This window comes from Eriocheir sinensis, chromosome 3 (genome assembly GCF_024679095.1).
Source record: "Eriocheir sinensis breed Jianghai 21 chromosome 3, ASM2467909v1, whole genome shotgun sequence".
Lineage (NCBI taxonomy): Eukaryota > Metazoa > Arthropoda > Malacostraca > Decapoda > Varunidae > Eriocheir > Eriocheir sinensis.
The window spans coordinates 8228461-8255392 of NC_066511.1; the positions used below are offsets into that span (position 1 = coordinate 8228461).

The following is a 26932-nucleotide window of genomic DNA, read 5'->3' on the forward strand; positions in this document are numbered from 1 at the left end:
CTGCTCACTCTATCTAGGCCCTTTTCAGGGCCATTTAAAAGATAAAAAAAAGTATATTGGCCGATTTTTTTTTTTCGGTTATAAAATCTAACATTTCATTAAGCTCAATTTTCTTGCTCGAATATAACGGCAGAGTCGGAAGAATGCAAATATACCATGTTACTTATCATATAATCTTATAATATATTTTCCAGGTGGAGAGAATAGCTGAATCTTTAGCGTTTTGATCCCGACACACCTACGACACTGAGATTTATTAAAGGAATAAAGTGGAAGGTAGACAATAAATGGAAAAAATAACAGTAGATTATTGTCACTCATCAAATTGCCTCTTCTACTTCACATGGTAGTTTTCAAATTTTAAATATGCATTCATGCATACATAGAACATAATCTTAATGCCGGCATGTATACACAAACTGGATATGAACAAATAAACGTATATATGGACTGGGTAAGCTCCCGTATAAACCAACAATTTATATGCATCGTAGCTCTGGCAGCAATCAACAAAACATAGACAAAGTTCAATGGGGTAAATTGAAAGTCCTCTAAAACCTCACTTGCTTTTTTTTTTTTTTTAAGGTGCTTTTAAGCTAGTCAAAGATTCCAAATAAATTATAGATACAACACGATATTTGATTATTATTTCTAGCAATGAAATGATGCGCTGTGTCTGTGTATGTGTGTTAGCGTTACCACTCCATTGTATTTATTACTTTCTAGCTAAAAACAAAAAGATGCTATCACGTCCATGTAATTAATGGTATCCAACTAAACTTACTGCTAAAACCTTAATTATTGATAAACTGCTATATGAGAGAGAAGGATACGAGTTTCTGATTTACATATAAAGAAAAGACTATCACCCACACATATAAATATAAATCACAGCATTCAATCAAGCCTGTTAAAAACGGGTTACTGATATACTTCTATACGGGCTGAAGCTTACAAGGCTAGATAAAATCCCCGCGCTGGCAACGAGGCACTGGAACCACAGCAGCAACACAAGGGAAGGGGTGGAACAATGCTGTACTTGAGTTGCGTGCACTTCCATTCTTATCAGGACGGAAGGTAATGAACGCGGGGCTTCAGGCTGGCGTGGGGGGCTCGGGCTGGTGCGGCGGGCGGCTGTCAGTCCGGCCATCAGGCTCTTGGTGGCCCCGGGGAGGTGTTGCTCGCAGCGGTGGTTGGCGCCCTCGTGAGCCGCCTGCCCCACCTGGCCTCGCCGCCTGCCTACCTGCATTACCTCCTCCCCTCATGACCCTCGCCTCCTCCTGTTACTTCCTTGGCCCCCGTTGTCGAATTAGCGATGTTGTGGGGTTTGGGGTAATTATTGCAATGTACCTCACCCCTGCTTTCCCAGAGTAACCCCAATAAGTGGCTCCACCAGGTTAAGTGCCCTAACCCCCACCACAAAGTAATGGGTGTGCGGTGAAGAACAAGTGTAGTGTAGTTATATGCCGCGCAGCTTAGCAAATAAGTCGGTCTTGTTCTTTTCTGAGCAGATCAGCAAAATTGTGAAAATAGTAACCCATCACTGCCTAGTTTGTTAAAGTATATTTTTGACAGCACACTGGCCGGCTGGGCTATGGAAGAGCCCTGATTAGTTTAGAACCAGATTTAAATTGATTAGATTAATGCACCCATATCTCATTTCCTAACTTATTAAGGGTCATACTCAAGTCTTTCACCAACTTCACTCTGGTGGTTGGCACTTTCTTTTGAAAATTAAAGATTATTCATCTTGTTATAACCATTTACACCACTAATTACTTGTTTCAGAAATAATGATTGGAGGATTATTCACGAGAGGGTAGCCCACTAATTTTGAGATGTTGACTTTATTTCTGAACAAATTATGATGCTGTTTATTATGGAGATAGTAATTTTTCCTCAAATCGCTAAATGATTGACATTTCAATGCCTGTTGTGCACCCGCCGGCGCAGCCGCAAAATAGCTTGCAGAGAAGTTCAACTTCCTCACTGTTTCTATATTTCACTCACTGCTCACCAAGATCACAAGTAGACAAACTTGAACGAAACCAGGCAAATTAATGTTTTTCTTGATGTATATTCCCCCAGTGTGCGCGTATTGAACAGCAGAGCGACTTACTTCTGCGAGGAGGTATTTTTCGCAACACCGACCCATGTAGTGGACCGCCGCCACCATGTCCAGTCCTGCTCTGCATATTTCCACCGCCCCACACTGCGTGCCGAATAAATTTAAACTAACCAAACCTAACTTTACGTAACCTACCTAATGGGGGGCTTCACCCCCCTCGAACCCCCTTCCATTTGCGACGGTAAAGCAATACGGCAGTGTTTTGTATGGACACAAAATATTTCATATATGGGCCTTCGCCCCCCTTGACACCCTTCTATTTTCCGGAAGTCACTTGTTACTGCACTGCATTCAGGGACTAAAAAGAATCCATGTTGTAAGTATTAACTTCACCAGAGGTGGCTACCCTCTCGTGAATATTATCCATTGATTATTTTCTACAATTATATCTTACCTCTGTCTGATGTGATCCTCACCATACCATGTTTTACTGCGACTTGCCAGTTCTCAGCAATCGCAGCTGCAGCAAGTCGTCACTATGCACGACAGAACGGGTTGTAATTAAGGATCAAAATCAATGAAAACTAAACTAGCCCCTGACAAAAGGGGATTCGCCTCCTCAACCCTCTCACCCATTACCGTTGATGTTTACCATTTACCGTTGATGAGGTTTCAGGCCCATGGGGTTTATCCCCATCATCTCCCCTTTCATTTTAATGAATGAATAGAATATTCTTACAGGAATAAGTAATTAGTAACAGAAACAGTACTAAAATATGTTGAAGAGCACATAGAGATCTATCAGAATAAATAATATCAAACACCTGAGAGTGAGGTTGGTGAAAGCCTGGAGTAATGCCTTATGAAGTACTCTTCTGTTGTCATATATGTTTTCTACTAACCTTCAAACCTCCCAGAAAACCATAGGAGTGAATGTAAAGATCAAAACTGCGAAAATAGTGATAAAAGTTGTGTGCAGACCCGCACAGCTGCAGGAAGATGAGTAGCCCATTGCCATGAAATGTGGAAGTACAGAGGGGTCACTGGAGTCAGAGCCCTCCCATTAGGAGGTTCATGTATATTCACCTCTCTCTTTATACCCCTAATAGGGGTCAAGGGGGGTGCCCCCTCCCTTACACAAGAGTCTGCTGGATTCCAACTGTGATGAGCAGCAGATTTTGGTCACTGAGGAACACTGGGCTACTCCACCACATGCAGTCACTTGGGTTTCTATATACATTTCATGGCTATTTTCACCATTGTTTTGATCTCTTCACTTTCTTATGGGTTTCTGGGAAGTTTAAAAGTTAGCAGAATACATATATGACAACAAAAGAGCAGTTGGTTAAGTAGGAAACAAGATATTGGTGCATTGATAAAATGGTCTCTAACGAAAACAATTTATAAGCTAGCATAGCTAAATCTAACCTATAATAACTTAACACTAAGCTAGTGAGAATAAGTCCAAGACTGCACACTGCTCGGTAATTAACTGCTCAATAAAGTGTTCTAGGAAACATCTGGAATTACACCCACTCACCACTGCAGAAATATTGGTTCTCCAGAAGTATGCCTGGCTCACAGGGGGGCACGGTGCTTCTAAATCAAGTATATACTGCATGTATAGGCAACACTGCTGTATAATTTTATATATATATATATATATATATATATATATATATATATATATATATATATATATATATATATATATATATATATATATACACACACACGAGGGGGGATCAAAAAGTTCGCGGAATTTTTCAGAAAATAATTTATTATTCAAAAAATATGATTTATCTTCAATTTATTTTTCAACATAGTTGCCATCCAGGTCAAGACATTTTTCAAGGCGATGCTTCCAGCTTCGTAAGCCGTCTCTAAAGAACGTTGAAGGCCTTGTTCGAAGCCATGTGTTGGCAGTGTTTTTTGCTTCTTCTACATCACTAAAATGAGTTCCTTTTAGCATTTCTTTGAGTTTTGGAAAAAGCAAGAAGTCTGATGGGCTAAATCTGGACTATAAAGCGAGTGAGGAAGCACTTCCCATTGAAATCCTCGAAGAACTTCTTTTGCAACCCGCGCAGAATGCGCTGGTGCATTGTCATGGTGAAACAAGATCCCACCATGAAGTTTCCCTTTACATTTTCTGACTAATGCCTCTTTCAGCTTCCTTAAAACATTTGCATAGTAGGCTCCTGTCACAGTTCTTTGACCTTCAAGATAATCTATTAATATCACCCCATCTGAATCCCAGAAAATTGTGGCCATCACCTTTTGAGATTTGAACTTGATTGGTCCCGATGATCCACGTGGAAGCCACTGTTTTGACTGCTGTTTGGATTTAGGATCATACTGGTAGATCCAGGTTTCATCTCCGGTGATTATTCTGGAGAGGAATGCTCTTCATTAACTTCAATTTTGTTCAATATTGCTAAAGACAGATCACTCCGAAGAATCAGCTGATCAGGGCGCAACGCTTTTGGTACTCAATGCGCTGAAAGCTGGCTAAGTCTCAAATTATTGTGCAGAATTCAATTTGCCGAACCATATAAAATGTCTAGGGACTTGGCTAACTGAATAACTGTTATTCTTCGATCCTCGTCAATTAGATTTTGAGCAGCCTCAATGTTTTGGTCATTTTTTGATGTTCCTGGTCTTCCACTGCGATGGTCGTCTTCAAGGTCGTCTCTCCCTTCTTTGAATCGCTGAATCCACTTGTAGACTGCAGTCTTCTTTGGAGAAGTAGTACCATAAACTTTTTCCAAAGCCTCCATAATCTGTGTCCCTTTCCATTCAAGTTTCACCAGGAATTTGATATTCGATCTTATCTCAAAATAACTATTTTCCATGGTTTCAAAAGGAGCCTTTTTTAAGGAGGGTCTGTGCTCTACAATAGTCTGCGCAGAACTGATTGCAAGTGACTAATAGCAAGGTACACACTCAGTGATATGTTCTGACATGTTTAATCTTGTTTTAGCCTAATTTTTTCTTATACGATAAAATTCCATGAACTTTTGATCTCCCCTATATATATATATATATATGTATATATATATATATATATATATATATATATATATATATATATATATATATATATATATATATATATATATATATATATATATATTTATCTTTGCTGTCGAATATTACTAATTTTTTATGATAAATAAATGTAGATGAGTCAAAATGTTAATATATTACAGCAATGAATTACTATTTCAGTGGCAGTAGTATAGTAATGTGCAATGAAAATAGTTATCAGAGTAATGAATAGCTTGCTCCAATCTCAGAAATTATGAAAGTACAGTAGTAGATATTTGTTCAGATTTGTGCTGACGATTTGCCATGCCAAACATCCAGAAAACGGGATGTACTTTGAAGTCAGCACCACTCAACCAATCCATAAAGGGCTTCCTGCTCCTCACGCACTAACCACAGCAACCTTGTGTGTGTGTGTGTCTATATATATATATATATATATATATATATATATATATATATATATATATATATATATATATATATATATATATATATATATATATATATATATATATATATATATATATATATATATATATATATATATATATATATATATATATATATATATATATATATATATATATATATATATATATATATATATATATATATATATATATCCATGTCTGCAGGATAGTGTGTTTATGACCATCTTCCTGACCACAGGTGTATCTGTAAGGAAGTTTATGGAAACTACATTTTTGTGCCTTTTTTTTTCCAAGAACTATTAATCAGTGGTGTTTGAAGTGGGTCCAACTGATAATCTGACAGTACTTTCATGTGGTGGGAGATTCTAGAGACTTCAGAAAGAGGCTTGAAGACTGCAGTTTCTGTATTAATAGCTCAGCATCATGGTTTGATCTAATAAACGGATCAATCTGTTCCATCTGCAAGCTTTCCACATCATTATTTTTTATCAAATTTTGACCAGTGGTGCTGATGATGTAATGATAACGTATGCAATACATAACCCTCTGAAACTAAACTAACTTTTCTGATAATTTACGTAGAAGGTAAATAAATAACCATTACTTATGAATGCAATGTACCAAAGCACATTAGTCATTAGAATTCACTGTTATATTTCCTTCCTGTTTTATATATTTCCTTTGCAGTAACAATAAATATACCATGTTTCATGTTACAGAGAGGTGGGAGGCAGCTCATCAATGTGAATATGGAAGTAGATTGGCAGTATCCTATGAGGCGGGAGATGCAAGAAATTCTGCCTGGTCTTTATCTTGGCCCATACAGTGCTGCTACAAAATCCAGAGTAAGGCACAAGAGTAATCACTTAGGTTTATCATTGAAGAGTATATGAGGCATGCAGGAGAGTTCCTTTGAGAAGCATCCCAACTTAATTTAGCTTTGTCAAGAAAAGAGTCTAGGACAGAGATATGATTTTCAGGGGCCACTCTGTGGAGATAGTGCTTGTGTAACAACCAAAAGGTTGTAAATTTGATTCAGATTCCTGGGTGCTTCTTGGTGAGAGAGGTAGTACTCTCCTGTAACTAGCAGAGCTACCTAGCTCAAGGGGATTTTTTTTAATCATCTTTAGCTAGAGATATACAATTATTTCAGCTGAAGTCACATCACCAAATGAATTTAATATTGAAATCCTAAATTTATATGTATCCTCATGATAATAAGGTAATTTCATTAGAATTCATTCACAGATTTACATGTAAAATGAAAAAATATTGTGATTGTAGACGCTGATATTCAGTTTCCCAGTAATTCACCTCTACCATATTTTACATTCATCTTAGTCTTAATTATACAAATAGTGCATTGGTTCTTAACCAGGAGGGTTCATTAGAGAATTTATCAGATCCACAACAATTCTGAAAATATTTGGGTTTTAACCCAAGGACGCTGGGGCTATTTTGCCACCTCAGTTTACTGGGGCGTACACTAAAATTACTCATATTTGGAAATTGATTAGAAATACTAGAAAGAGCTTTATATTGGAACCGAATAAGTGTAATCCAGGACCAATCATTACTCTTTGCAATTCAACCTAAAAAAAATCATAATTGGGTTCTTTGTGTTAAAAATAAAGTAAAATAATAAAAATAGGTGAAGCAAGAAAAATATTTCAGTTCCTAATCAATGTAATGGGGAGTAGACGAATGATTATCAGCTTGCCTGGTGACGTTTCTCACATGCCCTTGGGTCCCTGGCTGCAGTTGGGCCCCCTGTACCCTCTGGCACCACCACTAGCTTGGGGGCAGACCAGTAATTTTTTTTTTTTCCAGTACCTATGTTAAAAAATTAGTTTTGAACAATATATATTTTTTAGAGTGGTTGTGTGAAGTAATGAATGGACAATAGCATCTGAATAAGTGTTAGCTGTGGTTGGATATGAAAAACTATGGAGAAAAAGGGTCATCAGGCTCATCATTTGAGAATGCAGGCTGGTTTGGGGGTAGTGGCTGGGCCCTTATGGTTATTGTGATGGCAATGGTGGTGGTAGAGGGAGGCTGCTGATAACCAATGCGACCTCGGTACCAACCACCATAGCTAACTTTGTGTGGTGTAGAAGAGGTCATTTTAGACTTTTTCTTTGGGCTCATCACTATCCGTCTCTTCCTGAGTATTTGACAGTTTGTAATAGTTACTAGACTCATATGATATAAATGACCACTGTCACTTCCCTCTGGTGAATCATCATCCTATACTATGTGTAATTAGGAGTCATCACAAGAGAAACAATCCTCTAATGTCCTTCACCAATGGAATGCCTCAGGCTGGGGTGCAATTTTTTCCTACTTAATTATAACTTGTAACTCTCCTGAAATAAACACAAAACAGACCCAAGATCACATTTGTTGGTCATACATATAAGCTCACAGTTTGTTCACTGAGGTGTCGCACATTTTAGAGCATTTATCGATATAACATGAGACACGCGAGAGAGTGGATGGACACAGTGTCTTCCTCACATAGGCCAAACATTGAAATGAGGGTTACTATTAGGTGGCCAACTTCCAATTTCCCCCATAGCATAGCACTCATTTTATATTTTGACTTGCAGAAAAGTGATGGCCCCCAGCTTTCTAGGGTTTAGGGAAACCATGATTGTAAAAAATATCCAACAAATATTCTTGCACAATCAGGTGTTAAAATAAGGCATTTGATATTTAACCATGCATATCATCAGAAAACTTGACTCAGCCTATCTGACAAAACAGCCTAATGTCCAAAAGAAAGCCTGCTTCCACACATTCCTCACTGAATGCATAGTGTAATTGGCTGAGATGACTGAATGTTGTGTTGTCTTAACTTATGTATTAAATGGTGTTAGTGTGAGCTACCAAGTACCATTCTCAGCAGGTATTTGCTCTGCACTTTTTCACTGTCATACTGGAAATTGGGTCTTTCACTGAGCTGGACCTGCCATCTGGTGGCCCTGCTAGAGCCTCTGCCAGAGCCAAGCCTGCGACCAGCTGGGGTCCAGCGAGGCTTAATTGACATTCTGTACCAAACTAGCAAAATATCAGAGTTGTAATGGTCACTATCATGTTTACACCAAAAAATCTGAGTGCTATATATTATTCATGTCGTTGTAATGAACACTGTTGGCAAAATAAGAGCGTTCATCGATATATCCTACAACACTCCATCCCGTGGTTAATAGGAATGCATCAGAGCGGCCTCTTGGGTAAATATTTTTGTCATGCAAGAAAAGAGAAGTCAAACAAGTCTGGCATGGTGTCATTCTCTCATAATCTTATAGTAGTGATGGAAGGTAGTGTTGAAAATTTTGCCACTCAACATTCCTCTGGCTGGCACACCGCTGCCTCAACACGATGCGTTCCTCTGTCCCTCCAATCAGAGCACGGGAGGTTGTTTACACTGATGCTAAACATATCGTATGCTGCCGGCAGCAAGTGTTATACTTATTTCATATTTCTAATTTAAATCATAATACATACATTTTTAGCATCTTATTATTAAATTGACTATATGGAACTTTAAAGGAACAACATAGAGCATGTGACAATTATCTGTCGGAAAAAATATATTAAAATTTTCTATTTCTTGCATTTCCCCGTTTCTTAAATACTATAATACTAGTAAGTCAAGTGTCTCTATACCGTAGCTATGAGAAAAATATGTGATTTCTAAATTATAGCTAAAAACTAGTAAGAAAAATTATTTGGACGTACACTGCATGCATATTTATTTTGGTATTTCCACCAGGGCCACCAGATGGCGGGTAGAGCTCAGTGAAGGACTCAATTGTAACAGTAAAGAATTTTTTTAAGCCATTTTTCCTGAAGTGAATATTATTAATGCTGTTATTGTTTTTGCAGTTCAATACACTACTGGATCACGGAATTACACACATCATTTGCATCAGACAAAGTATAGAGTCACACATGGTCAGAGCAAATTTTCCTGACAAAATAAAGTAAGTAAAACAATTTTTATATAATTTAATTAATGTAGATACACCAAAAAACAAATTGCCAAAATAAAGTACTACAGATCACAGACCACAACAAAAGCAGGAATTTTACAATGGCTGTTGAAATAGCAGTAAAACTTTATATATATATATATATATATATATATATATATATATATATATATATATATATATATATATATATATATATATATATATATATATATATATATATATATATATATATATATATATATATATATATATATATATATATATATATATATATATATATATATATATATATATATATATATATATATATATATATATATATATATATATATATATATATATATATATATATATATATATATATATATATATCTATATATATAGTCTGTCCGAAAATCATTCCCAGATAACTAACCATTCTTGCCTTTTTCTTTTGAGATGCCCAAACTTCTACTACACACCTTCCCATGTTTCACAGATCTGCCTGTTGCTCATCATAATTCAAAACTTAAAGCAAGGCATTAATTTGTCAACTCAAATATTGAAAACCAAGGCTTAAGTATATGAATAAAATTCATCTAAGGATGAATATAGCTAAATGACAATAATTTTGACATATGTATTGTCATTGTTTTTAAGTTGTGAAATTATTTGTTAACATTATTTTTTTTTACTTTCACTAATTTTCATTAATTCTGCATTTCAGATTTGTGAAATACTGTTCTATTTTGCAGGTACCTGATTCTTGACATGGCAGATAATTTGACACAGAATCTCATATCACATGTAGCAGAATGCAGAACCTTCATTGATGAATGTTTAGCATCTGGAGGGAAGTGTCTAGTCCATGGAAATCTGGGCATTTCCCGAAGTGCAGCTCTAGTTGTTGCTTATGTAATGGAGAAGCGGACGCTTTCTTATAGGTAAATAACAATTATTATTATTATTGTTATTATTATTATTATTATTATTATTATTATTATTATTATTACTATTACTATTATTATCATCATTATATAAGAGAAAATGATAATTCACAAAACACTTAGGAAAATGGTATAGTGTAGGATGTTTTGTTTATCTTCAGACATTGCTGGGATGGATCATTTTCATTATAAGTTTGATGATTATGTGTCTTTATCTCTTCCAGGGAAGCATTAGAATTTGTCCAGAATAGAAGATACTGCATAAACCCTAATGATGGATTTAAGCAGCAGCTAATGGAATATGAAGCCATATACAAAGCCCAACAGACTCTGCTAAATGGACAGTGCTCCCAAGAGAAAGGAAAACTAAAAAGAAAACATGATCAGACTTTTGATGACTTTGATCAGGACTCCTCAGAACCAATGGAGTCTGTAAGCTGATGACTGGGAAACCTTACAAAAGTGAGGTTGTTTTGAAAATCTGGTCTTGTGATAACTGGATTATTGTTGAAACAGGCTGTTATATTAATGGTCTACATAAAGAGTTAGTTTTGTAAGATTTTTATTTTTTTATATTTCAATGGATGGATGGATTTCAATACTGTAGTATTTATATTAATTGCTGATTGAATGTTGCAAATTTTTACTTCTGTCCTGTAGGTAAATAGTGGACTGACAAATATTTCTATGCTTTTTATAGATTTTCATTTATACAAAAAAAAAGTATGAATGAGAATCCCACCAGTACTCATTGGTCTTCCTGCTGCATATGAATTGCAGCCTCTTCAGTAATGGACACAAACGTACATCATCATTTTGACATAATAGTATACTATACTTAATACCATTCACTTTCATTAATTGTTGTATTTATCAGTCAAAGACTGTATAAGTATTACTATTTATTTATTATTTTGTTTTCAATCATGAAAGTGTTACTCTTAAGAAAGGGAAAGTTCAAATACATCTGTAAGTTGCTCACCATTTAATGATGAGTTTGCTATCTTTAAAACAACCTGTTATTTTACTTCAAAAGTTGTCATAAAGTTAGTATTATCATATGAATTTTCATTCAACCTCAGTGGTAGATTTCAGGTGTCTCATATGTTACATTATGAACATTTGTTGTCTATTACATCATGAACACATGTTGCCTGATATATCATAAATACTTGTTGCAGTGGAAAGCTTTTCTCAGTATAGTTCAATTTTCCATAAGAAAAAATACTGGCCTTTTTTTTTTTTTAATTTTTTTTTTTACAGATATATAGTTTCCTGTAGCATTGTTACCTTGAAAAGTGATATTGATAGTTTAGTTTTCTCTGTTTTATGAAGTCAAATCAGCTTGCAACTATGCAGTTCATGATTATTCATCATTCTCTTAGCCAGCATTGGCAGGCCAAAGTGTACCATGACATTTACTAACAAATAAATATTAAAGCTATGAATGTCAATAAAGTAAGTTGTTTTATTCTGATGCCATGTCCTGAACAAGAATTAATATAAAATTATGTAAACTATAATCATAGTTCCAGGACTGTAATTGTAGCTTATATATTCTTGTACAGGACATCATCATCAGAACAAATGAGTCAGCGCTAGTGGAGGAGGCCAAGGGGATCCCTACAGTTTGTGACTTCAGTAGTACATAGGATAGGAAGGAGGTCTGCATGGAAACTTGCTCAGAGGAGCCCCCGGGTTGAGCGTCGTAGTTGGTGAGGCAACGCCCGCCCCCCAACCCCATCGTAATAATGTACCTTGATTGGTGCTATACCACTAAACCGCAGCAGTTTATTTTCCCCATTGATGTCCTATAAGAGTAGAATGAGCTTTCACTTCCATTGCCCAGTAAAGGACAATAAATTAACTTTGTAATAAACATATCGCTGTTGCCTCTAGCAACAAAACTCATCTGGTTATAATTATAAAGTTGGGGTGTTACAACGTGGTTTCATCATTAATAATTGTGGGATAGTAATTAAACGTGAAATTCAGCACTCGGTGACAAAAATATAAGTATGGTGTAAAAAGTAATGACACATATAACCTACTGTTCTTCGCTTTTTGTGACCTATTTGCTGATCTTTATCACCTCACTCCTCCACTTTTATAATTGTTTCTTCCTTACAATAAATATTTCAATTTAATTCAATTCTTTACACCAAAAGTGGGAGCCGTGACAAAGGTAATCCTTGCTGTGCTCGCTACTGGAAGATACAGAAAATTAGAGTGAAAAGGTAGACTACAAAAACAAAACAAAAAAAAAAGTGAAAGCATGAGCCGTTTTAATTGTAAACTTGTAAAGGCTGAATGCCGATGAGAGCAAGATAATTTAAATGATGGTGCTCCACACTGCGTGCGGCCCAAGGCTCTTTGGTGCGGCCCCAGAGTGGTGATCTTTTCCGTGCTAGAGCGCAGTGTTTGGAAGTGAATGCAAGGAACTATATATAGATGGCCTGTCCCGCAGCAAAGTGTGACAGGGGTGTGGATGAGACTGTACAGCTTGTAGTGCTGGAATGTAAGAAGTATGACAGAGAGAGAACGAAGATGATGCAGGTGTCTCTGAGTGAGATGGGACGTGAAGTGAATGGGAGGACTGGAAGGGAGTGGATGGTCCTGCTGCTGGGGCCGAATGGACGCGTGATCGAGGCAGTGAAAGAGTTCTTGGAAAGCTTTATTACATGGACAACATACCCCTTTCCCATAAAAGACATTGCCGTTGATTTGGGAGTAACAGTTATGCAGAATATCCTTAAAGCAACAGTTAATATTAATCGTGATATGCTTCCTTTCATGGTCCCCCTCGATCTTCGTTACTCATGTGCGCTCCTTTTTGGAATACTCCTCGGCTGTGTGGAATACAGCTGGCTATGTTGGAGACTTGAAGTTATTTTTTAAGAGTCAGTTCAAAGGCGTTGGACAAAGTACATTCGGCCGGGGCTTAGAAAATTTTAATTATCTTGAAAGGTTAAAATCACTAAATTTATTCTCAATACACGGTCGTTTGCTCCGTCATGACATGATCAAGTACGTAGGGGAGAGCGGTGATGATTCGGACAGTGGGATGGTCCGGCCACAGCACTTATTGTAAAGTGTATGGGAGTGAGTGCCGCGAGATTTTGTGTGAATGTGCATAACTTTGTTGCCTTGGCCCACAAAGGGACAACCACGCCCTCAGAGCTGTTCTTTTCGATGCAAGTCCGAGTTTATGTTTTTTTGCATCTCGTAAGTAATATTTGTAGGGTGTATCGTAAGCTTTCACTTCAAGAACGTGCCAACTAGCAAAATGTAAATTATTTCGGTGACGCAGCGATGCACGGCGTAGGTATTGCCGTATAACACAATCACCCAGCTCTCGTGCTGGAGAAAGGAGTGTGACCACACATTTGTTTTTATATAGAGTCGTGATGATTCGGACAGTTGATTTTTTCATTATTTTTATTCTTTCACAGGAGCTGCCGATACAAAGGCTGGGCCGCTGGGGAGAAATCTCAAGCCACCTGTGACATCAAGATCACTGGTGGAGTGGGAGGCAAGAAGTCAGCGTGAGGCCTTCCACCCCCTTTTACTTACTGAGGCGTAACTAAAAGACCATTAGCAAGCATGGTGAATGTTATGAAAGGAATCCTCATCAAATGGTAAGTCAACATTATGGTTAATTTTGCCAAACAATGAAACTGCTGGCCGATTTCATGTTCGGGTGCCCTGCGCATTATCGTTCAGATCTAAGTTGTCTATCACACGTTTCCTGTATCCTCACTTATTGCATGTGGCTGAGTAACTTGCAGTGTTTGTAATTTTACGGTTCTTTCTATTGCACTGTATTTAATGATAGTAATAATCGTAGTACACGATGTCCAGCGGCGCCAGGGGCTTGTTTACGTATTGTTCTAGAAATGCACGGGACAAATCTATCTCTTTGACGAACATCAGTTTGGCTTCAGGCCAAACAGATCTGTGTCTGACCAGCTCCTACTCACTTACGATTATGGGTAAAATTCTAGTGTTTGCCCGTACTCCCCCCTCCCCCCATACAAGCCTGGGGACCTGGTGGGAATGCGGGGTTCCGGGTGGGGGACACGAAATCCATCGCATTCGCGTATTTTTTTAGTGTTAGGGGGGGGATAAAAACTCCCTAGATCTAGGGAAATTCCCCTAAATTTAGTGAATTTTTCCTCCCACCACCATTAAAATAAGCGTTTGCGACGAATTTAGTGTTTCCCATACGAAAACCACTCACTCAGTGGATCCCCAAGCTTGTTTTGGGAGAGAAGCGTAGTGAACCCACCAAACGATGCTCACCTTACCATCTGGCGTGGCACCGGCAGCCATCTGTGCTCACCTAAACCGCCTCCACCACACTCATGCCCTCTCTCTAGTAGGTTGTCACCTCATCGCAAGGTTTCTGTCCTCCAAGTAGAGTCCGTGGCACCAAACACAGTGTATCTTCATTGTTTATCACTGACACAAGTAAAACCACCGGCTAGCCGGGATCAATCCAACACCGCGCCTTTAACAGTACTGCGGCTTGTGCAGGAAGTGCAGGCTCTCGAACCTCTTGCCCGAGCTGTTCGAACACATGAATCCTTACTGACCGGATTTTGAATCTGCTTCACGGGCTCGTATTCCCAGTATACGTGATTGTGGATATTGACTCCGCGCCTCCAGAATACGATAATACGCCTCCATATATCATAGTAAAAAAAAAAAAAAAGTACTTAAAAGTAAAGAAGCCGAATTAATCCCCTTCCCCCAACGATCTTGGGGGACCTGCGTGAACTCGGGGTATTTGGGTGGGGGAGCATATTTAAACTACTCCAACCGAACTTTACGACCTGCTAACGAGGAGGCTTCGCCCCCCTCGACCCCCCTGCTAACCAAGGGGGGGCTGCTCCCCTCCCTGGACCCCCCCCCTCTTAAAGGTACATGTTCTAAAAAAAAAAAATAACCACGCGTGGTGGACTTGATCTCACATGCGTGGGCTAATGGCTAACTAAGCATACCATCGCTAACCAAGCGTACCATCGGTAATAGTATTAGGTAAAGGTGCGTGTTCTAAAAAAAATAATAACCACGCGTGGTGGACCTGGTCTCACATGCGTGGGCTAATGGCTAACAAAGCGTACCATCGCTAACCTAGCATACCATTGGAAATAGTATTAGGTAAAGGTTCGTTTTCCCCCCAAAAAAAAATAATAAAATAACCACGCGTGGTGGACCTGGTCTCACCTAGTGTATCATTGCTAACCGGATCGTTGGCAACGCTGCTCATATTGCAATGGCGTCGCCATGTAAACACATCGTCCGTATGTATAATATACCCTTAAGTACAATATGGAGGCATAATATCATATTTTCGAGGTGCGGAGTGTTTTTCAATAATTACCTTGCATGGTTTCCGTACGTTGTAAAAGAAAAACCCAGAATGTATGAAATTTCCCTACATCTAAGTAATTGTAAGGAATTTCCCTACATCTAGGGTATTATTCAACCCCTCATAACTCAAAAACTATGCATTTGTGACGCATTTCATGTTTACCACTGCATTCCCCGAAGTCTCAGTGGCCCCCTAGCCAATTTTGGTTGCGAGGGGTGAGTATGGGCAAACACTAGAATAATACCCGATTATGTAACCTACTGGTACGACCAGGGTCATGTGGTGGAATTGATCCTATTTGATTTTGTGAAGGCATTTGATTGTGTTCATCACCAGGTACTGGTAGATAAATTAGTCTATATTGGGATCTCTGGAAATCTTTTACAATGGATCACCAGCTTCCTTGTTGGTCGTACCATGAGGGTCTCTATCAATGGTTGTGTAAGTTCTCCTAAACCAGTTCCTAGCAGTGTTCCTCAAGGCTCCATTCTTGGACCACTCCTGTTTCTTATCTTTATAAATCACACTTGTTTTCAACTTCAATGTGAATACAAAATGTTTGCGGATGATCTTAAACTTTACCTCCGTTTAGCTCCTGTATCTAATTCTGATCAAGCTTAATGAGAAATGCAAAGTAGTATTGATATGCTGTCAGCCACTGCCTTCTGGGCACTCAGATTTTCCTCTAACAAGTGTGTCCACCTCCATTTTGCAAGACAACAGCATGTGGTGATTGACAATCTTCATCCTCTATGCACACTTGATAGTACACCAATTAACCGCTGTTCAACACACAAAGACCTTGGCGTGATTGTAGACAACAAATTGAAATTCCACCAACATATTAGAAGTATTGTTACAAAGGCTGGAGGTGTTGCTACCAACCTGTTGAAGTCTACTGTCTGTAGATCAGCTTGGTTCCTGTCTTCCTTGTATATTTTTGAGGGTAGACCTATTCTGGATTTTGCTTCCCCTGTGTGGAACTTGGGTTACCAGGGAGATCTGAACTAGTTGGAATCTGTGCAACGTAGGTGGACTAAGCAGGTTGATGGGCTAAATGATCTCTTATGCTGATAGACTGGATAGGCTTGACCTTTTCTCAGTCAGAGGTAGAATGTTGAGACAAGACATGATTACTGCTACAAAATATTCCATGGTCTATGCTCTGTTCGACCTTCTGATATTTTCACATTGTCCCCACCTAGAGGCCACCAATTCAAGATCCTAATGCAACACACTGAAATGGAAGCTCGTAGGCGATTCTTCTCATGTCGGGTACTTCGGCGTTGGAACTCCTTGCCCTCTGATGTGGTTAATGCTCCCAGCCTTCCAACTGTTAAGTCTAGGTTACAGTTATTTCTGTGAGGTCCCCTCCTTTTAATACCTTTTCTAACTATTTCTTTTATAACTTTTAATTCTATTGCTCATTTCTAATATCATGATAAGCTGAAGTTATGTCATTTAAATTGGAAAACACACTCAACCAGTCACTATGTGTTAATTGTTTAAGTAGTGCTGCCTGCTTGCCTGACTGGAGTGTCTGGCTGTACTTTTGGGCCTTGCCTTCCCTGCCCAGTCTAGGCTGGTTGCTGGTTGGTATGGCCCTACTAGGTAGGAATACCCTCAGGACACACTCACAGATACAGAAGACTCCTGGAAGAGGCCATTGAGCCTGTAACTTCAGCTCTGGATCACAAAGACTGTATTTTATGGTCAAGTGGTCATTGTGGTTGAGTCTTTTATAGTCTATGAATGCAGCATAATCAAACTTCTGTTTCTGGCTCTTCCATGCCCAATCCAATCTTATTTCAAATTCTGCAATTAATTTGGCACTAACTACATTAAAATTCTAGTGTTTGCCTATACTCCCCCCTCTCCCCTAGATGTAAGGAAATTCCTTACATTTAGGGGTTTTCCCCCCCACCACTAAAATATGTGTTTGCAACAAATTTAGTGTTCCCCATACAGAAATCATGCATTCTCCCAGGTCCCCAAGCTTGTTTTGGGAGAGAAGTGTAATGGACTTGTTGCCGCTGCTGCCACGTCCCGTACCGCTCCTTATGCCTGTGGTGAAGTGATACTTATTTTACTTGGATCTGCCTTTGATTTCCCATAGCTAGTAAAGTAACCCAATCAAGTACATACAGTAAACCCAATACAATCAGGCCAGTAGCTGCAGTCAGGGTACAAGTTGATTGTCAGGTTAGGTTAGTTTATAACCCTATGCACTTTTATATTTTGGTTAAAGGGCATGTTATTTTGCCCATTAACCCGTAAAGGCCGATAGGTCCCATATGGGACTGCGTGACCGCAGGCCGATAGGTCCCTTATGGGACAGCTACTTTACGCACGTATCAAAACTGCGCTATCATTGGTAACGCTGCTAATTTGGCTTGAGGAGTAGGCTTATGTCTACTCTGTAGCTGAACCATCACCACCTCTTACGCACCTACCTCTGTCCCATAGACCGACCCGGTAAAGTGACCACCACCTCTGCCACGCCATCGGCAGTGCTTCAGCAGCTGTAGCGGCTGTTGCTTCTGCACATGCCCCTAAACGTCCAAGGGGGACCAAAAAGGCTGCAATGATGGGAGATGATGCACGTGGGCCAGTTATGTGGAGGTCCAATGCAGGTGGCCAGTCCTCCCATGCCTGAAAAAAATCACACTGACTGCCCCACTGTCACAGAGGGTCCAAAAACAAACAAATAGGCCCATAATAGACCGGGAAAAGGCCCTGGGCGCACAACTGACCGAGTCTGACACCTCAGTAGTCCAGCCCAGCTCAGAGGGTTGCACGCGCCACCACAGTCTCCAACTACCGGCGATTATTCTGAAGCAACCAGGGTGGGCTAAGCAAAAATATTTCACATGCTGATATATTTATATGTATACTAACAGCTAAAATTGCAACGGACCGAGTCTGGCACCTCAGCAGTCCAGCCCAGCTCGGATCGAGAGTTGCACATGCCAACACGTCTCTAACTACCAGCGATTATTCTGAAGCAACCAGGGGGAGCTAAGCAAAAATATTTCACATGCTGATGTATTTATATGTATATTAACAGCTAAAATTGCTTCCAGGTCATTCTGCAAGAGTTGATTTTAAGACGATTAATGTGGCTGTGGGGGGGTAGACGCGGGGGGTATCGTCGGCCTTTACAGGTCAACCATAATATGTAGGCATGTATGGTATTTTGAGGTCGCAGAGTTAAACTACAAATTCGTCCCTCAATATATTAAACAGGCTTACAGTAAGACAATAGTTGCTATGTACTGATAGATCACTATATTAGAATAGCATTGCCGGTAAGAAGGATAAAGTTTAAACAGAGTTGCATGGACTTATACAGGTTGTTTAAATCTACTCCTGGGCTACCCTTCTCTCTTGTGCTGCTTCATTGCCTAATAAAAAGTAAGAACTTTGCGCACTTTTTAAGTTGACGAATAAGGAATTTGGCACGGGCATTTTGAATTGTGCACACTTTTTAAGTTGACGAATAAGGAATTTGACGCGGGCGTTTTGAATTGCTGAAATTAGGCGTCTCTGGAGAAGAGTAATTTATTAAACAGCTTGCATGCAGGAGTTAATTTGTCTAACATGTTGGTATAATGACTCGCCAAGAATTAATCTTATTGGGTGCATTCCATGATTGTTTCGAGACAAGCGAATACTGTGACTTGAGTAGTGCATGCTATACTAGTGAAACCAATGCCAATGTTATCTTACCATTTGGGTGATGTCAAGTTTATAATCCACTATAAATCTTTCATCAGGGTTAGCTAAGTTTTACGTAACCTCCTAGGCTCAGTGGAGCCGTATGTGGCGATCAGCCAGTGGGATTCACTCTGATATCCGAATCCTGAGTGACTCATCACCGCAAGGTGTTTATCATAGTCTCCTTAATGGACGAAATTTTAACTCTTCACTTGTTTGTGAGGTGTTAAAGCATAATTTCATCACCCCAAACACTACAATATTATAGCTACATAGAACACAGATCAATTAACTTTGACTAAGACTCCACCTGTGTGTTTCATGAAGCGTTACTGTGCCAGCTCAAATTCTACTGCTTCATTTACGAGTCCCGCTTACTTGGTTCAGGCAAGTGAACCCATACCCAACACATGCAGCAGTGATACCAACATGAGTAGCCTGTTTTCAATGGCTTTGTCCTTGGTGTCAGTTTGTATCGTGCTGAATGTGTAACGATAGTTTTTTGAGTATGTGTACGTGTCAACGTGTGGTTTTCAGGTTTTGTAAGTTTTCTAAAATACAGATAATGAAAATTTGAATTCATCTATGTTTTTTATTTGAAATATCAATATAGTATCGTTTTCGCCTGTCGGACTTTTCGCTAGCTAGTATCGGAATTGTGGATTTATATCGGGTATCAGTTATCGCCTATATTTGTGTCTCCAGTTAACGAATATCAGTTATCATTGATAAGGTTTTCCATTATCAGTTATCGGGTATCGGGAATAAGGTTTTCTGTTATCGTGCCCAGCTATGATGATACCTTTGTAGTATCTTACTTTGCAATATTCTGTCTTCAGGGTTACATTGTTTTACTGATTTTGGAATTTTTTTCAATGAGAGGGGACCAGATGCCACAGACATAACTTGTCCATTCCCTGACAGTTTGTTTGTGTGATTATTAAAATACATGTATACTTGGTGGAAATTAAATTGTACAGCATTTACACACTGGCACATGCTCTAAAAATTGAGCCCTAGGTTTGAAATGTATCTCAAACTTTGGGAGCCACTATCTCAAAATGTAATTTGGCAGACTTTAATAGTGAACTTCTCAGTAATGATGATATAACTTAGAAAACACATACAAGGCCCTATTATTATTTTTTTTTCTCTCTACTCACCTTAGTTCAAGTAGTACAATGTGTCAGCAAAATCAGTAAAAAAAAATTTCCCCTTATTTCCAATCATATTTTTAAAATGAGTTATGATATCAATATAAAAAAGAGCATTCTGTGAGTTGATTAAACACAGAAAACAGATGATTCAGTTGATCAAGAGGATGATTGACTTCAAAGAATCTTAAAAAATGGCATTAATTTTATATATAATCTTCACATTATTCCTAAACTAATTAACCAGTTTTCAAGAATGAGGAGCCAAAAACTTCCTCTGATAGTTGCTAATAAATGTACCCAATCTCATAATGATCAGCAAAATGCAGAAACACATCATGAGTAAAAAATAGACGGTTCCCTCTAACCCAGGGGTTCCCAACCGTTTTTTCAGGCGACCCCAACCATGCACCTCTAGACATGACTGAAACCCCACTAGTTTAGTTGTATATGTATTATTATAATATAATAACACTTATTATAATATAATAACACTATGTTCAATATTTTGAGGTCTTGACGACCCCACTTGGGGTCGCAACCCCAGGATTGGGAAAGGGGGCTCTAACCCTTTCAGTGCTAAATTGTCATAGTGACAATTGATCAGTTTTAAATCTCCCGCTCACAATTCATTTCCAACATTATTCCACACTCCACTGTAACTTTATTCTGATTGGTTCATGTCATATAGTGGGGTGTCCTACTTGCCCCCCACCCCCCCACCCCCACCTCCTGCACAACTACACCTCCATACAGGAAACAGCTGTATAGCATTTTCCTTTTTCTTTCCAATGATATGCTTGAATATTTGCTACAATGCATAGTTTCAGAGATGTGAAGGTGAAAAGAAACCCCCACATACCCCCTGCACGACTGTGCACAGGGGAGATCGGAGGGCATGACGCGTTGTGCACTGAAAGAGTTAAAGTAGGCTAGATTATTAGATATATTCGAGGCTGATGACAGGACAGTCTCCATGGCATTCACACCTATTTGTAATTATAAATCCTTGATAGGATGGTGAAATTCATTGTCTGAGGAAATCTTGCATTTCAACCCATGTTGTTGTTCACCCTCCTCATGTATGCATTGACCCGCTGTCCTCTTCAAATTTCTCTTTATAGAAAACACCTGAATTAGGATCCACTGTGTTTCACTTATTGTTTTAAACCAATATGTGAAAGCTGTACTATCTGTAATGCTGATTCTTTTCTTCTAGTGACCCTGTGATGAAGCAGTTTCTCCTGCACCTAGATGAAACCATGAAACTTGGCTCAAAGTTTGTCTTAGTGGATCTTGATGAATGCCATCTCTTTGTTCAACCTGAGGTGTATAATAGTCTAAAGGTAAAATAAACCGATATCCTTGCTCCTGAGAGGGAAATGATAGTGTACAGTGTTAAGGGAGGGGGATCTATCATCATAATCAAATTAATCCATCAAATCTGTTAACTTTAAAGGTTGTGGTCTTCCCCCTCTCCCAGCATATAACAAAATTACAAATTGTTGCATTTCCTTTTCCTTAGTGTCCTTAGTTAAAAGTTTTTCATTTTACAGTTTTATCTAGCTTTTTTTTTTTTTTTTTTTATATATATATATATATATATATATATATATATATATATATATATATATATATATAGAAATTATAGTTAAACAACTATCAAAGTTATTTAGGGGAAAAAAGAAAATGGCAGGGCACAAGATGTTGCCCTTTTGAAGCGGGAGTGGAAGTCCAGGGTCTCACTGCTAATGTATAACATCATAAGTGATCGTATACCACCCACCAGCAACTATTTTTTAGTCACATAATTTATTATGAATTTCATCAATGAATACTAGTTTGTCAATATGCATTATCACACACACTCAGATAACATTCAGATTCAGATGCCATATTTAAAGTCCTCTGACCATTTTCAAAGTAACACATGTTGATGGATTATTGCTCCTTCAATAGTCTCTACAGAAACATAAAACTGACACAAGAAAATTGTCATACTACATATTTTCAGAATGACATGCCTGTTATGGGCTACATTGAATCAGTATGAAATTATGCTTTCCTTTCCACTTAATTGTACCTTTATCTTAAATTGGTAAATATAATGATTTTCTATTCATGTATTTGTTTATTAAGGGAAAAGATATAGTACAGTTTTTATTCAGTTTGGTAAATAACATTGTGTCAGGAATGATCAAGAAACTACTTCCGTAAATCTGATACTCAGATTTTAATATAATGAATGATATTGCCCATCTATATCCATATGATTGCTTGAATGGTGTATTGCTTTGCCTGTATAAACTCAATGTTCCTCTTGTATAATTTGTTTTTACTCTATGTAAAGCTAATATACTTTTTTATGTTTCAGAATCTTATTGATGAACAATACGAAAAAGTGTACTACAATCAGAAAAGCAGCTTAGAGTAACTTAACATAATGGCATCTCGGGAATCAGGTATGATAATGTCTAGCTGGAGCTATGACTTGACAACTGCAGTATCATAAAACATTGTATAATTACTATTTTTGCTCCACATTACCAAAGCATATAGCTCTAAAGGAAGGTTACTAAAGGGTTTATTACAAATTTTATGAATCAATTATTTATTTGAGTGGCCGCGCATCCAAACCAGGCTAAGCGCCAAATTTAGCAATTTTGATTTTATGTTTATATCGCTATTATAACCCTTCTTCTAGTTGTCTGTGGTAGATCTATCCACTTTTCGACACAAGAAATATGATTAAACTCTCTTAAAGAGAGGTACTATTTAGTGTTATTTTTTATTCCATTATTTTTTGTTCATACTCAAAGTAAATGGAATTTCTTCTCTGCCATTTTTTTATCCACTATTTCATCTCTTTGCCACTGTGTTATATACATCAATACTTCATAGTGTAAATAATAGTACTATTGGGTTCCTAAGTGATGCGTGACATTAAAGTTTCTGTAGCAAAACGCTCTCAAAGTTTTCTAACATTCATTATAAACACAAAAAATCTTAGACTTGCATGGTATAGGTATCATTTTGCATAGTAAAAGCAATATACCATTGCACAGTAAAAATAGAGATGTAAATGTATATTCTGACCAAAATGACCATCATAACATCATTAATGCCGGAGTGACGAGAGTAAGATAGTCTCCGAACTTTGACCGCGATTTGCGGCAAACTTTGGTTTTGGCGCTTAGCCTGGTTTGGACGCGCAGCCCCTCATTTATTTGATTACTTTTTGCGTGTGGCTGTAAAATGGTAACTAGGATGCACCTGAGATGATAGGTTAAGTATACAAGTTTGTACTCTTCATGTATGTCATAATAGGTGACTAACCGAGGCATAGCTCACATCACAGAAGACTGAGGATGGGGACTGGGTTTCTCTCAACAGTCTGTCCAGTGTCTTAAAATGGCCACATGGCTTTTGTTATATCCCCACCTTGCCTTTCAATAAACAGTATCACCGATTACAGTGACTATTCTGACATACTCCTCAGCTAAAGAAAGAATTTATTGAATGAGAAAGTAGATATGGTGTAATTATTTCAGTTTTTTGTAATCTATGTAGCCATGCTTTAACTAGTAGATTCTAAAAAATCTGAACTTTGGTTGCAGGTCGCCTGAAAGATGCTTCGTCCAAGCGCATCCTGGATGAGAGTGCCAGGAGAAGAAGGGCAAGGAAGGCACTGGAGGCTCTTGAGCAGGACAACTTCCATGATGATCCTCATGCAAATTTGGTTATGAGTAAGAAAGCACCTAAGTTTGAGGAGTCGCTTGATGGCAATAAAAACAAAGATCGCAAGAGAAGGACCAGGAGCTCCGAATACTTTAAACAGAGGTGAGAATACAAGTACTGTGGAACTTACATAGATATTAAATGTTAATTTTTAGAGAAGCCATTGGCTTTGTTGGCCTATTGTTTTAAAAGTTAGGGAGATCTCATGACAAAGAATTTTTTCCCTTACCTCAGTCAGTTTTTTAAAAATCTTGAGGTGCATATTACATCACACTTCAAGATCAACCTCAGTTTATCTCTAAATTAGACATAATCTAGTCAGATTCACTCTTTAGCCTACCCCATTGAACTTTTTAAATACCTCCAAGTCCTCCACATGGAACTTCATCATCTTTATATTCTTTCAGACAATTATTTAATATGAAATAGCCAAACTATGAACTAGATTTAAGTTATTAATTACCAGGGACTTTTCCACCTGTTTAATGTTTTGTGTCAAGCTCTGGCTCTCATCATGCCTCGTATAAGTGTAAGTGTTATGATGATAGGTCATAACAGTGTAAATGACAGAGGTAATGTACAATCATTACTTAAAAAGCACCACAGAAAGTACACTGTGAAGTCATATATTAAGTTGTCCAAAATTTTCAGGTTCCGTAAAAACTTCACCATTCTACTCGAGGAAGAGCAAGCACTGTATCCTGATGGCCCTAATTATCTGACAGTTCAAGCCCCATCCTCAAAAATGCCTGAGCGACGTCTGTGTGCAGTTTGTGGTTTCCCAGCACCCTACACATGTATCCCATGTGGTGCAAGATACTGCTCCACCAAGTGCCTCTCCACACATGAGGACACACGGTGTTTGAAGTGGACTGCCTAAAGAATTGCTTCAATGAAAGCTTGGTGAACAAAGGAAAAGATATATTGATGCTAAGGGTTTAAAAATGTAAATTTAAATTGGTTACACTTCAGGGCCCATATCCACGAAAGTGTCTAAGGCCGATGCTACTTAAGCACAAAATCATACATAGCTTATGGTCAACGAGTTAGGGCCGTTGTAACTTATCGTGCTTAGACCATTCTCTGTTGATGTCGCTCGTCTCGCTAGAACGCACAGCGAGCAAAATTTCGACATGAATCATGTTAAATAAAACATAGTTATACTTACATTTTCTTTGTTTTTTATTTTAATAATTTTACAATACAATTTTTGACCAAATAACACGGAGTGAATGACAGTATTTCTTGGAAAAGAAAAATATTAAAATACATTCCCGTTGGAAACGAGAATTTGTGTAAACAAACAGTCACCAGCTCAGTCACCCTGTACAACCTGCCTTCGGCGTTGTGTGTTCCAACTCTACCAGATCTCCTCCTGTCCTACAATACCAGGTAAGGCTTGAAGGTATTAAAAATATTGCTTAATGGTATTTTATAGGAAAACTTGAAAAGATCATTCCAGTATAAGTTAGTCAATTCGTTCACATGGTGGAGTCAGTTTGCCCACTCGGTTGAGTCACTTCACCCTTTCTCGATTAATTCCTTTGGTTTTTGTTAAGTTACGGTAATATGCCCTAAGACGAAAAAGAAGTGCACCACTTGAAATAAGACATGTTTTTCAGACACTTCTTCTATACCCTTTTTTGTGCAAATGACTCCACGTGTTCAGCGGGCTACCAACGGTTACGAGTGCGTGATTGTGAGGTTGAAGATGGGGTTTGAGTTTAGCTACAATACTTAAAGAAGGTGATATTTAGCAATAAGAAATGTGTTCATTTTATATGAATCACTCCCCTGCTCTACCCTTTACCGCTTCCTTAAACTGACTCCACTCCACCTCAACGACACCTACCTCTTTGTCTCTTTCTTCCCTTCATTCTATACTCAAATTCTGCAGCTTTACCCTCTTTGCTCAACTCCCTAATTTCTCTGAACCTCTCTTAATTTTACCCCAAATACTAGAACATAGATTCTAATTTATGCTTATTTTTCAATCAAAGCAATGTTATTAAAATAACCATTTTGGGTAAAATATTACTTCCATATTCATATTTCTATTCATTGTGATTAAGGCTTCATTCAATAAAAAGAAAGGAAATTACTGTCAGTCAGTTGTTTATATCATTCATTAATTGAATTTTTTTTTTTTACACAAGGCCGGCCAAAGGCACAGCAAAATTAGTAAAGAATATAAGATAGATTGTGTTCATGTAAGGTAATATAGTGTATAGATTATATAATGTAGTATACTATTCTAGGAGTGATTTCACTATGCTGGCAGGTGTGTCCTTGCATCTTCCAAGCTTGTACACCATGTAATGATTAAATCCATTGCTTGCAGACAGGACGTGAGCCCTGCTGCAGGAGGAGCCACAGCAGATCCGTTGGTCAGTTTCAATAGCCACGAATCTGCAGATGCACCAACTGTAATATATGTTGATGCATCTGCAGAAGAAGCGCTTCCCCCTTCAT

The 26932-nt window shown here is 38.1% G+C and overlaps 2 protein-coding genes across 3 annotated transcripts; both read left to right on the forward strand.

Moving 5' to 3' along the window:
- The first annotated feature begins 912 nt into the window (after positions 1 to 912).
- LOC127004247 (serine/threonine/tyrosine-interacting protein B-like) lies at positions 913 to 11533 on the forward strand. 2 transcript variants are annotated; one of them, XM_050871819.1, is made up of 5 exons: positions 913 to 1077; positions 6267 to 6392; positions 9439 to 9536; positions 10283 to 10471; positions 10699 to 11533. In XM_050871819.1, exons 2-5 carry the CDS (start codon positions 6297 to 6299, stop codon positions 10913 to 10915), a joined length of 600 nt encoding a protein of 199 aa, XP_050727776.1. In that variant the 5' UTR covers positions 913 to 1077; positions 6267 to 6296; the 3' UTR covers positions 10916 to 11533. The 2 variants fall into 2 exon arrangements, with proteins under 2 accessions (XP_050727776.1, XP_050727769.1); XM_050871812.1 differs by lacking the exon at positions 913 to 1077 and adding an exon at positions 1113 to 1332.
- Positions 11534 to 13967: 2434 nt separating this feature from the next.
- Positions 13968 to 25429, forward strand: LOC127004326 (zinc finger HIT domain-containing protein 1-like). The gene is made up of 5 exons (XM_050871877.1): positions 13968 to 14112; positions 21942 to 22068; positions 23097 to 23184; positions 24340 to 24562; positions 25112 to 25429. The coding sequence occupies exons 3-5, from the start codon at positions 23166 to 23168 to the stop codon at positions 25338 to 25340; spliced, it is 471 nt and encodes a 156-aa protein (XP_050727834.1). The 5' UTR covers positions 13968 to 14112; positions 21942 to 22068; positions 23097 to 23165; the 3' UTR covers positions 25341 to 25429.
- The last annotated feature ends 1503 nt before the right edge of the window (positions 25430 to 26932 follow it).